This window comes from Tauraco erythrolophus, chromosome 6, assembly GCF_009769465.1.
Source record: "Tauraco erythrolophus isolate bTauEry1 chromosome 6, bTauEry1.pri, whole genome shotgun sequence".
Taxonomy (NCBI): domain Eukaryota; kingdom Metazoa; phylum Chordata; class Aves; order Musophagiformes; family Musophagidae; genus Tauraco; species Tauraco erythrolophus.
Genome location: NC_141470.1, coordinates 69,211,268 through 69,224,723, shown reverse-complemented (window position 1 = coordinate 69,224,723; position 13,456 = coordinate 69,211,268). Strand labels below are relative to the sequence as shown.

At 44.0% G+C, this 13,456-nt stretch overlaps 1 protein-coding gene across 1 annotated transcript in view; it reads left to right on the top strand.

The window, feature by feature from the left end:
- The window catches only part of KTN1 (kinectin 1), a 59,868-nt gene that overhangs the window by 33,862 nt on the left and 12,550 nt on the right, over positions 1–13,456 (top strand). Inside the window, exons 21-36 of the mRNA XM_086614039.1 lie at positions 281–318; positions 992–1,082; positions 1,240–1,308; positions 2,908–2,945; positions 3,615–3,705; positions 3,821–3,889; positions 4,526–4,563; positions 5,480–5,570; positions 5,675–5,743; positions 6,174–6,211; positions 7,146–7,236; positions 9,325–9,411; positions 11,287–11,376; positions 12,478–12,558; positions 13,023–13,109; positions 13,200–13,292. Of these exons, the coding sequence (XP_086470165.1) occupies positions 281–318; positions 992–1,082; positions 1,240–1,308; positions 2,908–2,945; positions 3,615–3,705; positions 3,821–3,889; positions 4,526–4,563; positions 5,480–5,570; positions 5,675–5,743; positions 6,174–6,211; positions 7,146–7,236; positions 9,325–9,411; positions 11,287–11,376; positions 12,478–12,558; positions 13,023–13,109; positions 13,200–13,292 (1,161 nt within the window). The remainder of the gene's footprint in view (positions 1–280; positions 319–991; positions 1,083–1,239; positions 1,309–2,907; positions 2,946–3,614; positions 3,706–3,820; positions 3,890–4,525; positions 4,564–5,479; positions 5,571–5,674; positions 5,744–6,173; positions 6,212–7,145; positions 7,237–9,324; positions 9,412–11,286; positions 11,377–12,477; positions 12,559–13,022; positions 13,110–13,199; positions 13,293–13,456) is intronic.

The following is a 13,456-nucleotide window of genomic DNA, read 5'->3' as shown; positions in this document are numbered from 1 at the left end:
AGATGCTGGTCCTGAACCTCAACCTCTCCTGGTAAAGATGGCGTGGATTTGCTTTTGTTTTCCTGGAACTTGCAGCAGACTTGGTATTACTGGTTTGCCAGGAACTGGAGACCAACAGTTAATTTTCTCAGGAGCAGCCAGACAAGTAAAATTGTTAGGCTGCTACATAGTTTACCCAGTGCCAGAGAGCAGCTCAAGCTCTCTACTCCTTACCCCTCAACACTTGCAGATTTGTTTTCCTGTCTTCTGTTTTTCTAAGTTGAAGCTCTGTTTTGAACAGGTTTCCTTCCAGTCACTGGTGGAAGAACTCCAGAAAGTGTAAGTTACTGCACAGATTTCACTTCTGATTGTTACTTCTGTCTCTCTCTATTCCATGACTACAAGTGTTTTACTCCTCTGAAATGATTTGCGTTTAACTGGGTGAAGTACGTGTGTGTGGCAGGAAGTGTTATCACTTTGGAAACATGTCAAGTCAGATCAATACCTCTTGAAAAGCCAGTTGCTTCTCTGCTAAGCAATTAACTTCATAAGCCTAACTTTGACTAGATGAGGAATTGCACCAAATCGCCTTCAGTAGGCACTGCAAAAGGAGTGAGCTCGTTTGCTCTGTGTGTGTGTGTGTTTGAAGTTGATAAATACTTTGCTGGAATGTCCAGTGAAGGCTGAAGTTAAGTGTGTGTCATTCCAGGGATTAGCGATGCTGTTATTGTCTAAAAATGCAAATTAAGGTATCTATTTAGTGCGTCGACTACTAGTTATATAAAGCCAGCTTGTTCTGCACTATTCCCAGTCTTACTCCTCCTATTTGTTTCTCCTGCTTGTTGTATCTGATTTGGGATTGCAGTGAGAGGTGGCACCCGCGATAGCAGGAGGTCCCTCTGTGGATCCCAGAGGCTGGTGAAGTGATGTGTTAGCAGAACCAAAGCTTCTGTGTTTGCTCAAGTAGCGCGTTTGTTCAGCCAGCTAACGGTGTTCCCCTGCTCGTTTTAAGGATCCATGAGAAAGACGGAAAAATAAAATCAGTGGAAGAACTCCTACAAGCTGAAATCCTTAAAGTAGCCAGCAAGGAGAAGACTGTTCAGGTATCTTATCTCTGCAATATCCACCTTCCTCTCTGTGTCACTGACTACCATTTATTTGTTACTGCATGGCATTCTATAGTGATGAATTTGTAGCATCCATTTTTGTGGCGTTTTTGTGTTTCCATTGTCCAATCCTGTCTGTTTTGTCATTGAAAAGGCTTTGACACAGGAAATAGAGGCTCTGAAAGAAGAAGTAGGAAATTCCCAGCTTGAGATGGAAAAACAGGTAAAATACCTTAGTGCCAGAAGTGTGAAACAGCCTTGCCTTGGATGCGCTGCTCACTCATTTTTTGTTCTAGTGTGTTTTTCTTTCACTGGTGAATGTCATTGGGTAAGGGAACTCTTTAATGGTAGAGCTGTGCTATTCTTGGATATAGAGCTGTAAATATGTGCTGCAGCTACTGCTGTCCTTCAGAAACCACGTTTCTCTGGATGCCCAAGCTTTTTGGACTTTTAGAATGAAATTTGACAAGAATTGCTGTAACTTAAACCATTGTAGCATTAGCTCTGGCTGGGCATATTGCATACTCTCCCTGTAGTAAACACGAAACCCTGGCACATCCTCTGAGGCTGGCACCTTGGAAATCTCAAGTGCTGAAGATACTTCTCCTTTTGCTGACCTTCCTGTGTTGCTAGAACAATACTACTGGCCCAAATAGTATCTGATTTCCAGGTAAACCTAAGACTGTTTTCTTTCCAGTGTCCAAAGAAAGCCTGTCTTGGCAGAGTTAAGTTTTACTCTAGCTCTCAGGAATGCAGAAGTGGAGGAGTATTGGCTTTTTTGGCATGCGTGCTGTCTGGCATCCAAAACACCGGGAACTTGCGTTTCCTTAGGGAGCCCGTTCTGCAGGCAGCTCAATCCATCATGCTGTCAGGAAGTTTGCTCGCTTGTTTGTGTGGGTTGTCTTTTTTTTTTTTTTGTCTGTGCTTTTTTTTCAATCTTTCTAGCTACATTCCAACATGTCTCCCCCTTTTTCTTCTTTCTTTAGTGTTAAAGTTTTGTCCTTTTTAGGCAAAGCTTCATAGAATGCGTTTCCATCTTGGGCTTTTCCTCTAAAGCAAATTCCCAGGAATTTGTATGTTTTTTCCTTCCCTGGAACTGACACAGAGCCCAGAACAAAATGCAGTTTATAGTTACAGTCTCTGGAAAGCTGCATATGAGGGATACTTGCTCCAAAGGTGATGTATAGGTGGCTTTTGGTATCCTGCAAGCAGAATAGAGGTTTTTGGGAATGTGGAAACTCCTGCCATGTTGTGGTAGAGGACTAAGCAAGCTATTTTGCTAGAGATAGCCACTTTCAGGCTTTTCTACAAAATTCAAAGAGAATATTCCCACAAAATCTGGTTTCTTCAATCCATGTTCAGCCTCATAACAGGAATTTAAGGGAGCACTGACATTGCAGAGAGCATCTAAAAAGCCCTTGCTTGAGCAAAGGTCTAAATGACCAGAGGTGAGCGCTTTGATTTCAGCTGCAATTGCTAGTGAGATGGTTGTCATCATCTGTGTCTGCTTCTTCGACAGTCTTGTGTGGCAGGAGGGTGCTCCAGTGGGCCTGCATGTCTTCCCATTTGCACTGTTTCCTTTTTTGCTCTGGAAGTCACATTTTAAGTGTGGAGAAAGTAAATAGTGCAGACACTGGGCTTCTCATAATTTGTTATCCCACAAAAAAGAAAGTGTGTGTTTATGCTTACATAACTGTAACAAATAGTGCCTATTTTTGTAATGTCTAATGACTTTTTTCCTGTTATTTTCCCTAAAGCAGTTTATAGCATTTATGTGTCTTCTCCATGTGCATTGAACTGAAGTACTGTTTATTTTCTTTAGGTGTCGATTACATCACAAGTCAAAGAACTTCAGACTCTGTGAGTACAGTTGTTAACATGTCAGATCTGCTGTGTGCTCTCCTCGCTTCCCTGCTCCAGCCTATTTTAAGTTAAAATGTTCTTGTCTGATGTCTGTGCTTCACATGAAGTGAACCAGGCTGTTAACACTGATCTGATAGTTGTCCTTATTAAATACCCGGTCCTGTCTGAGACAGCAAACGAAGTGAAGTGCTGCGTGGCTTTGTGAGCCCCTATCAGCCTGCAAGGGATGAAATTCAAGTCAGGATGGAAGGATGTAGGCAAGGCTCCACGGCAAACTTTGGTAATGCCCATGCTGTAGCCGGGGGGATAAATGTGTATTGAGTCACTGTGGTGTCAGTCCCTCGTGTCCCCGAGTGGGGAGGGAGGAGGAAGTATTTTTAGATGAGGAGAACACAGGTATGTGAGATCCCTGCAAATATATTTATCGGCACAGAGTTTGTCTGCTTTCACTTGAGGAGTAGCACCATTGATCAAGGGCGTCTCCTGCTAACGCAGACTCACGTGGAAGTGTTCACCCCTTGATTTTTAGTGGGCAAATTACTCGTGCCTTTGGTCACAGATGCTGCTTTTGTTTGTTACGTGCTGCAAAGCACAGGGCGTCTTTTTTTCAGATGGATAAAAAAGCAAGGACTTATGCTGTGTGTCTATATGTTTTTAATGGTACAGGTTGAAGGGGAAGGAAAAGCAGGTGAAAACCATGGAGGCCTTATTGGAAGAGAAGGAGAAAGAGATTGTTAAGAAAGGAGAATGGCTGCAGGTAAGCTTCCTTGGTATTCTAAAGGGAGATAAATTCTGTTGTGATATTTCTGAGTGTGGAAAAGTTACATTTACACTTCTGAACTTGCTTTTTTTTTTTTTATTTTTCCCCAAAGGGTCAGAAAGATACGATTGCACAATTAACCAGTAAAGTTCAGGAGTTAGAACAACAGAACCTGCAACAGGTACAGCCTACAGAGTGAATGTAGCGTGGGAGTGCTACTCAGCTGAACTGGAAGATTTTGATTGGTTTTTTTATCTCGTAAAAGGTTTGCATTGGCTTCAACCTGCAGAGATATTTTAAATCCTACTTGACTAAATTGATGGAACCTGCAGTGCAGAGCCCACTAGTTCAACTGTTCATTCGAAACAGTTGCAGAAGTTGCAACTGGCCAGAATATTTTGGCTTTTGATTTCTTGACTTGAGAACAGGCAACTGGACATCCACGAGGCCAGGTGTTACTTAGTGGAAGAATTTTTCCAATAAGGCGGTATCCTAGCTCAGTTGAGATTTTTCTTGATGATAAAGGGGAGAAACTGAGTTGTACTCTTATTTTGGGTGGATGTCTAGACAGGCATTTATCCCAGGGGAAGGATGGAATGGAGAGAAATTGGCTGGTGTGAAGTTTGGGATGCTTGGTGTAAGCTGTGCTTCTGCAGTCCATTTTGTGTTTACATATTCTTCGAGCAATGTCTGATGCAAAATTCCTGGTATTTCTTTGGCAAGTGTCTTGCAAGCTGTGTGGTGCCCCTGCTCGCTTGTTAATTTCAAAGCTTTACTGTGCCATCAAAATGAGGTTGGGAATTGCTTTGTTTTTCAGGTACCTGCTGCATCCCAAGTCCAGGACCTGGAGAGCCTGTGAGTATTTTTAGGAACAGTTTCTCAAGCGCCTCTGCTGATAAATACATATTCAGGGCTGGTGTTTGTCTGAAATTGGAATGTATGAATTGGTTTCAGGAATTTTATGGGCTTTGCTAAAATAAGCTGTCAGTGCCAACGGACGTGCACCAGCCAGCGTGTCTGCTGCTACGTGTAATAGCCGGCGTCTGGCGTCCCTGCCTGGCGTGCCCAAGTAGTGGTGCTCATATTTGTGAACGTGAACGACTGCCCAGGGCTCTGCTAACTCGTGCAATTGCTGCTACCTCTTGTGTCTAGTGATAATTTCTCCTTCTGTTTAGCATTTTTGAAAGAGTGTGGATTTCAGTGTCTATGCCTGAGTTGGTAAAAGCAATGAAACAGATACAGTTTGCCTTTTTCAGTCGGAGGATGCAATAGCCAGTTCTCCAGCTCCTGTTTTACAGGGAAGCGCTGCCAGACTTTCCTCTGTTTTGACTCTACTTTGTCTGGCTGCTCGAAAGTCAGAGGAAGGTTGTATGAGACTGTGCCAAAAAGGGTTCTTGTCTTCAATGTGGCTCTTGTAATGCGCTGCCCTCTCAGCAGGGCTCCCCTATAGCCCATACGTGGTATCTAAGGCAGCCTCACCTTTGGGAGACTGTCCCTGGCACCTTCAGAGCCAGCTAAGTGTTTGCAATACATGTTGTTGCAGCTGGCATGTATTTTTGTTAGTTTTCGTGGTTTGGAGCCATGGTGCACTGTGTGGTTTTTTTTTTTCCTCCATGTGCGTGTGCTCTCCTTTTGGCTGATTGTTATATACAGCATACAGAATTTATTTATTTTCTGCTGTTGAAAACTGTCCTAGCTAGAGTGTCTGTCCCTTCTTAGCATAAGTTCTTAGTTTAACCCTTTTTTCTTACTTTCTAAACTATCTCTGCAGGTTGAAAAGGGAAGAAGAACAAATGAAGAAGTTGAAAGCTGTAGTGGAAGAAAAAGAGAGAGAAATTGCAAGCCAAGTAAAACAATTGCAGGTAAAGTTTTGATAGACAGTATCTTGTGTTGTAAGGAGTGTATGTATTGTGAGTGTATACCTAGATGTATACATGTGTATGTATTGCCTCTCTTCTCTCAACAGGATATGCAAAAGGAAAACGAATCTTTCAAAGTTCAAATTCAAGAATTGAAGCAGGAGAATTGCAAACAGGTACAGCTTCCAATTGCAGTGTTACTGAGTGAAGTCAAAGGGGGTGATCGTAGCAGCTTGTTGTATGGATGGCACGGAAAACTATTAGTTGTATTGACCATGCAAATCCAGGGAAAGCTTCAGGGTTGAATTGCACTAAGCCAACTTTTCTGGCTATTCTCTACCTGTTCCTGCTTCCCTTTATTGTGTGAGTTTGCAGCCTCGTGCTCTCTTATACCTGCTGTGTTCTTGTCCAGCTTTTCACCCTTGTATTTACACGCTGTATCACAGCCTGAGTTCTTCTGGCCAAAGGAGGCTGGGCAGGACTCCCTCGAAGGCCCAGAGTACAGCTGCTTCGTGTCGCAGCAATGCCTGGTTAACAAGGCACATCACGCCCTCTGCATCTCTCTGCTGCTGATCTGCTCCTAATGAGTTTCTGATCTGTTTGTAGGCATCTCTGGCTGTCCAAAGCGAGGAGCTTCTGCAAGTGTGAGTACTGCCAGAAGTTGAATGCAGTAGATAAGCGCTTCATTTCACTTATTGCTCAGGAAATTTAAAAGAGGAAATACATGCCAAATGTACCATATCAGTGAGTGAGAAGTGGCCAGTAAAAAAAAAAAAAGGTCTTTATTACCTAATAAAACTTGAACATAGAGATTCTGCTCACGCTAATAATCCTCAGCTGCAGTGTTCTGCAGACATTGCTGGCAATATGTTGTGCCCACAATGTAAGCAAGCCATGATTTGATTCAATTTTAAATGCATGCCAGCTCAGCTGTGTACGTCTGAAGAGTTAAACGTTGGTGTTTCAAGCAAAAGTGACAGGCTTTTTTCTTGAAACTTCAGCTTAGTAGCGGGTTGCTCGTGTTTTAAAATCATGTAGTGGAAATCTCTTCCCAGGGAAAATCTTAGGGGTAAAAAGTGTGTTATAACGTTGAGCTGAAGCACACTAAAGAACTATGTGGAAGCTAATGCCATGCTGGCTTCTACTGTGCTACACAAATTGCCGCTGTCACGCGTTTTTGGCGGGCTGAATTATTTTCCTTTTAAGTTAAATGACTTAAATTGTGGACTAGATGCTTGAAAAAAGAATGCTCTTATCCAGCAGGCAGTGCCTGTTTTGTGGCTTTGTACTAGTGTGGGCTGGCTGACTGATCCTCATCTGACGCGTTGCCTTTCCGTGGCCTTGATAAATGTCTGCAGATGATTGTTGTAGGCAAACAACAGCTTTACAAGGGGCTTTGCTCTGGCAGCCCGCAGTTCACAGAGCAGTGGGAAGCAAGTGGTACTGCCAAGGCAGTGAGAGCAGCTTTTCAAAGGCTGGAAGGGAAGGGAAGTTAGTGTATATGGAAGGGTGTCAGTGCTTCATTTGAAATTTCTTAATATCTTCTGACTTATTGATGGTTCTTTCTGCTTAATTCAGGGTTGCAGGGAAAGAGAAGGAAATCACCAGCCTCCAAAACGAGCTCGCCTCTCAGAGAAATGCTTTTGAGCAACAGAGGAAAAAGAACAACGTAAGAAAATTCTTCCCCTGCCCACCCCTCAAAAAAAAAAAAAAGCAAACCCCAGAGAACAACCGAACCTGTGTGCACAGCACTCCTCAATGCCTAGGGTGTTCTGCTAAGAAAACATTTCTGACTGTTGTCTGCTGTGTTGTGTCCCCTGGACACTCCTCTCCTCTTTCCTCGGGACTGACTAAGCATACCTTACTTTACTGCTCCAAATTTCGTCAGCTCTTTGCCAAGTTGCTGATTTGATGAGAGGGGGAAGACTTGCTGGGGAACACATCGCGTAGCAAATTCTCAGACTTGGATTCAAGCCTTGTTAGCCCTGTTCAGAAACATGTCCTTTGCCAAGGGGGAAAGAAGAGGGGATTTGCAAGGAGGGGGTGAGAGGATGAAGGAGGCTGTGCTCTAACCAAGGTATGGCGCTTGTGCGGGGACATGGGAGGAGGCATTGCCTTCAGAGGTCTCAAATCTGGCTCTTCCCGTTCCTAAGTGTGACTTATCCTGATGTTCTGAAGAAGGTGAAGGACAGGGAGCCTTCCTTTACAGCAACCATCGATGGGTTGTTTGTGGGTGGAAGTAAAGATTGTATCTTCCATCACAGAGCTGTGAAGTTACCTCCTTGTAGTACAGTACCTGTGCAGGGCAACAGAATGGCATCTTTTAAGTTATGTGGGAAAAAAAAATGCTGAAATGCTGGGTTTTTAAGTCGCCTATCTCTCCTAGATGGCCTATAAAATCCAATGAATACCGTGCAATAAGCTTTATTGCTTAGAAGTGGGATAATATAAGGAAGATACACAAGGAATACATTGAAAGCATGAGCTTTTGAGCAAGTAGTGTTGCTTAAGAGCTGAAATAAAGTAGAGAAAAAGTGGCTGGGTACTCTCAGAAGACAGATGAACGGGAAAGATAGAAACATATGTGTGCCTGTTTCCTGAGGAACTGCAAGGTCTAAGTACCCATTGTGGTGCAGGCAGAACCCTGGCTACTGGTAAGGGCAGACCATTCCCGTAGGTCCCGGCTTCCCACATTGCAATTTTATCCAGTCTTGTTTTTCTGTCCTGTGAAACAACCCTTAGGATAGCAGGTAAACAGAAGTGATAAAGCAAAACTAGTGTAGGTACACACTAGGATTTAGATGCCACTTTGCATGGTGAAGTCAAAAAATAACAGCCTTTCAAAAATAGCCCTTTGCTAAAGCAGAGGGCTCTGAGGGTTGAAAAACATAAATTAAAATCTAAATCCCAGGCGCTGTAATCACCTCCCTGCCAGACCCACCATGCTTCCTAGATAAGAGCTGCGAGGCTGCTCTTACAAGAGCTCTCAGCCTCCTAACTGAGCTCGCACCTTGATGTCTTGTGAAGTACACGTTTGACGACCTCGCCAAGAAAGATGCCGGAGCGCAGCACGGCGCGGTGGCGTTTCCATGTGGATCTGGCGTGTGCTCGCCACTGGTGAAACCCCAAAACCTCCCAGGAGGGCACTGGTGAGCAAACCAGTTTTCTTTGGGCACAGTGGAAGAGAGCTGCATGGGTAAATGCTGTGAACCAAGGCCCCTGAGCTTTGTGTTTCTCAAAACGTGGTAGGTTTTGGGCTGAGGCACGAGGATCTAGGCAGCTGGATCTGGCTGCAAGATCAGGGGCATGAGTGTGCACACCTCCATGTATACTGGGGTCCATGCTGGGTTCTGCAGCGCGACATGCTAACACTCTGTTGTGTAATCTGTGGTTTGGTGTCTGTGTTCCTCACTACTTTTGAAAACTTCCCTCTTTCTTCTTACAAGTGCAGTCAAAGTGCGAGGTCCCTGGAGCGATACGCTCTGCAGTAACACTTGGATCAGTTTTGGATATGGGGACAGGTTGGGCAAAAATTGGCGTTTTTTTGGGTTTCCCTCCCCCTCCTTTTCATTCAAACTCTTTGAACATCACACTTGTTTTTGCTAGTGTATGTCATCTGACCCAGCAAAAGCATCTTGCAGTAACCAGCATTTAAATGCAAACGGTGAAATGTAATGCAAAAATATATCTCTGAAGTAAAAGCGGAAACAGTTTGAATATTGGCTGAACTGAAATCATTCTTTCTAAAAATGATTAGGACCTTCGGGAGAAAAACTGGAAAGCAATGGAAGCATTGGCATCAACTGAAAAATTGCTGCAGGACAAAGTGAACAAGACTGCCAAGGTTGTAATGTTAACTGCTAGAAACGATGCGTTAAGCTAGAAGCAGATCTGCAGCTGGTTTTTGAAATGAAATGGAGACATTTAACTTTTACTGCAATTTAAATATAGTCTGTTCTGAGTGATCATTCATATACTCTCACCTCTGCTTCTTTGTTGTCTTTAGGTTTCTTTTTGTTGTTTTTTTTTTTTTTTTTAATCCTTGATTTGTGGGCATGCTGATTTTTGATTTCTGTGTGCATAATTGTTAGAGCTGTCGTGAATGTTGTGGTTTTTTTTTCTCTTTGTGGGGAGCTCTAGAATAAAAACTGTGCTGATGAGCAACCTGCTTTCATCTACTGGGCTTTTGCTGTGCTTGAATAAGTTAATTGGACCCGTGAAGAACTAGGACTAAATTATTATTTAAAAACCTGGGAACTTCTCAGGAAAATGGTGCCACCACAGCTGTGAATTTCCTCCTTGAAAACACATGAAGCTCGACATGTCCTGTCAGAGCCGATGTTCAAAATGATACGGGGTGTGAATTGTTCTGAAAGGAGCTTCCATTTGCTAGGAGCCCGATTGGGTGTTCACTGCCACTGTGCAGATTTCAACAAAAAGCATCCAAATAACTTCAGAGACATGAGTCGGGTAGCTAGAAGCAGATGAGCTCTGGTTTGGGATTGCACGTGTCTGTGTTTTGGAGACGTCTCCGCTCTTTGCTCGGCCCTGTCTTCAGGGAAGTTGTGTTCCTGCTTTTGCCGTGTGCTAACGCTCGCCTGCTTTCTCTTGCAGTCGGAAGACCATCCAACAGCCCTTTGCCACTTCTCAGTGGTTCCCAAATTGCTGAGAACTAACCCACTTAGCACAACTTCACAACCTAATGTCTCCTGTCTGTTTCTGTCTCTGAATCTCAGCCTACTAATGCCACCGATCTCTTGCAGCAGAGGAACTCGGAGCCGCAAGGCGCAGTAACACCGATGTCAAATTAAAAAAACCCACCCAAATATTTAGTGAAGGATTTCTACTGAAAGCTGCCTGATGTGCAGGGGTTCAGGGTTTTTTTTGTTTAAACTTACATGAGAGCCTGAGTGTTATATGGCTAAATTAAACTGATCTGCCGCAAGCACAGCAAGCAGATGCCCTGTGCCTCCTCTGCTTTTAATGTTAAATAAATGGTAGAGGACCGATGGATCTGTGGTGCCCCTTGGCTCTGTGTATTTATATTTGCAGAGCAATGACAAAGAAAACCTGCAGATTATCGTGCAGCTCTAATAATTATCTCCCATTGCATCCAAGCTTGGAAGAGGAGGATGTAAGGGTCTCCCTCTTGAGTACTTAAAAGTAATATTTAGAAGATAGTCTTGCTTTCTTGGCCTGGTTCAAATGTGCATTAACACAAAGTTTCCTTTTGCCTTTTAATTATTCATTTTTGATGTGGTGACATTAATTTATGGTGACTTTTCCCCACTTCAAATTGTTTAAAATAAGTATGGATTTAAAAAAAAAAAAAAAATTGTTGCTTGGCCAAACTCTTGGTTTTGAGATCACTCGACTTGAGTGGCAGGGTTGGTGTGATCTGTGGATGCAGTTACTCAGCACAGTGTAGTTGGTGGTGTGAACAAGTGAACGATGGTGTGATTTCTGTACAAACAGGCTAGACTGGAGGAGAACTTGATGAAAATAAAAGCTTAAAAGCATGAACAAATGTGACGGCCAAATTCCGAAGCAATTCAGTGTCAATTTTTGAAGCAATTTACTGACAGTCTTAGAGACTATAGAGCCTTTCTCACTTAAACGACTTTCTGGGTAAAGTAAGCTACTCTAGGTGTAAAAGTGGCTATTGCCAGGTCTGTGGAGCACGTTTCCCAATTTCACGTGAGCTTTTCTCTTGTTTTAGGAGAAACAGCAGCATTTGGAAGCTGCTGAGGTGGAGACGCGTGAACTACTCCAGAAGCTGTTCCCTAAAGTCTCTCTTCCTTCTAACATGGTAAGAGAAAGGGCTCTTCTACCCTACTGCTGGGGAGCTCAGGTCCTGCTGTGCTGGACAGTCTGGAGCGTTTCCCCGCAGTCCCTTCTGCCCCAGGACTTTTGCAGTGGGACATGAGTGTCTTCTGCTGGTAACACCTGTACTTGCTAGCAGTGAAGAGGCAAAGCTGCAGATGGTTACTTGGAGAAAAGTGTTAAAACAACAAAAAAGTTATTGTTATCCTTTTTTTTTTTTGTTGCCGCCCCAACATCTGTTTCATCTGCCTGTGTTATCTTGCGTCTAACCGAGAGAGTAAATTTTCAAGGGCGGATAAGGTCTGCTGCGTGTTTGCTTGCTGTCTGGCACGATGGGCATCCATCTTCCCCGGCTGCTCTGCAGATAACAGCTGGCCTCCCTTTTCCAGAGGGACTGTGCTGCCTCAGTGCCAATGAATACCCCTCAGCAGGGTTTGTTTTATTCCCGAAGTTCCTTTGAAAACCACTGACTTCCAACTTTATGTTCTCGGTGGCTTTCGGTTGTTTGCGGGTTCATATGGTTTCGATTGTGCGAAGGATGTGAAGTGAGGCTGGAAAACTGGGGTCTGCGTTTCATTTGTAATGTGGAGAGGTTTTGAATATTCATATTTAAAATTATTCTCAAATGTGCTAAAGTTAGTCTCCTGATGAACTAGAAATAGTCTTTAAAAAGCTGTTTCTGTAAGGTTATAAAGCAGTCTTGCTAGTGAGGTCCCTAGAATTCACGTAGCAAGCGTCTGCTTTAACTGCTTAGGGATTTTTGGAAAAACATTCCTGTAAGTCTTCAAATACTTCTTGTAGAACCTTGACACTTACAGGGGGCCTCTGTCACCCAGTTATATTTCAGCACTTCCAAGCCCCTGTGACCTGTCTCGCTCGTAACCCCGTGCTCCCGGCTGGCCGCCCGCTGGCGCGGCTGGGCGCTGTGCCCTGCTAGCTGAACAACTGCTGCCAGGCTGTGTGGTCAGCTCCAGGGACCGAGGGGACTGAAGCACTGCTCCGTAAGCCTGCAGTTGGGAGGCAGATGTCCTGAAGATAAGATTTGTTGAGGATGTTCTCAGCTTTAACTGAATGCTTTTCCCAACAGAGTCACAGTGAATGGATATGTGGGTTTGAGAAGATGGCTAAAGAATACTTGAGAGAGGCTTCGGGATCTGAAGACGTCAAGGTAGGCACAAACGGTGGACAGCTTCCTTGTGTGTGGCATAGCACGTTTTCAGGTATAAATCTTGCAAATTGTGCTCTGGATTGTGAAGTTCAGATTGGTGAACGGGTGACAAGAAAATGGTTTTGGAGGTACTTGCGTCTCGTAAATCAGAAACGTGTTTGCATCTTTGAAAAGGAACTTGTGGAGCTGTGAAAACATTGGGGAAATTCAAAACACCTGTTCCCTTTTTTAAAGTAATGGGTTTGTTTTCAGGTGACTCGGAGTTACTGCAGTAACTCATGTAAAGTTTATGTTGAGTATTGAGAGCTGTAGGTGAACGTTGCACTCAAAATGGGTGCATGGGTGGAAAGACAGACCTGCTGATGTGAATGATACCAGCTTGCTGGTTGAGAGAAGAGAAACAAAAGAACTCAAATCCATCAGCTTGAGACGTGACTCGTCTGGTCTGTTTTCTCCTTTGCCAGGATACGGAACAGAAGCCGAAGGAGGCCGAGGAAGTGCACATGCTGCAACTGGAGTGTGAGAAATACAAATTGGTTCTGGCGGAGACGGTAAGCAGGATGCCTGGTCACCTGTGCCGTGTGATTTTTGCAAGCTGCCTTTCTTCTGCTGGAAGCTTTCAAACCCCGCTCTCTTCCTAGGAGGGGATTTTACAAAGGCTACAGAGGAGTGTGGAAGAAGAAGAAAGCAAATGGAAGATAAAAGTTGAAGAATCACAGAAGGAACTTAAACAGGTATTTCTGAAGACCTGCTTTTTGCAGCAGCGAGTGGTTTCTGCTTGAAGTCGCAGAGGGTGTTGGAGCACTTGAAGGCAGGTGTAGAACAGCCCTGGCTGCCTGGTTTGGTGCGTGTGTGACCAGGGGATGAAAAGGTGAAGTCTGCAACCAGTGTAATAGGG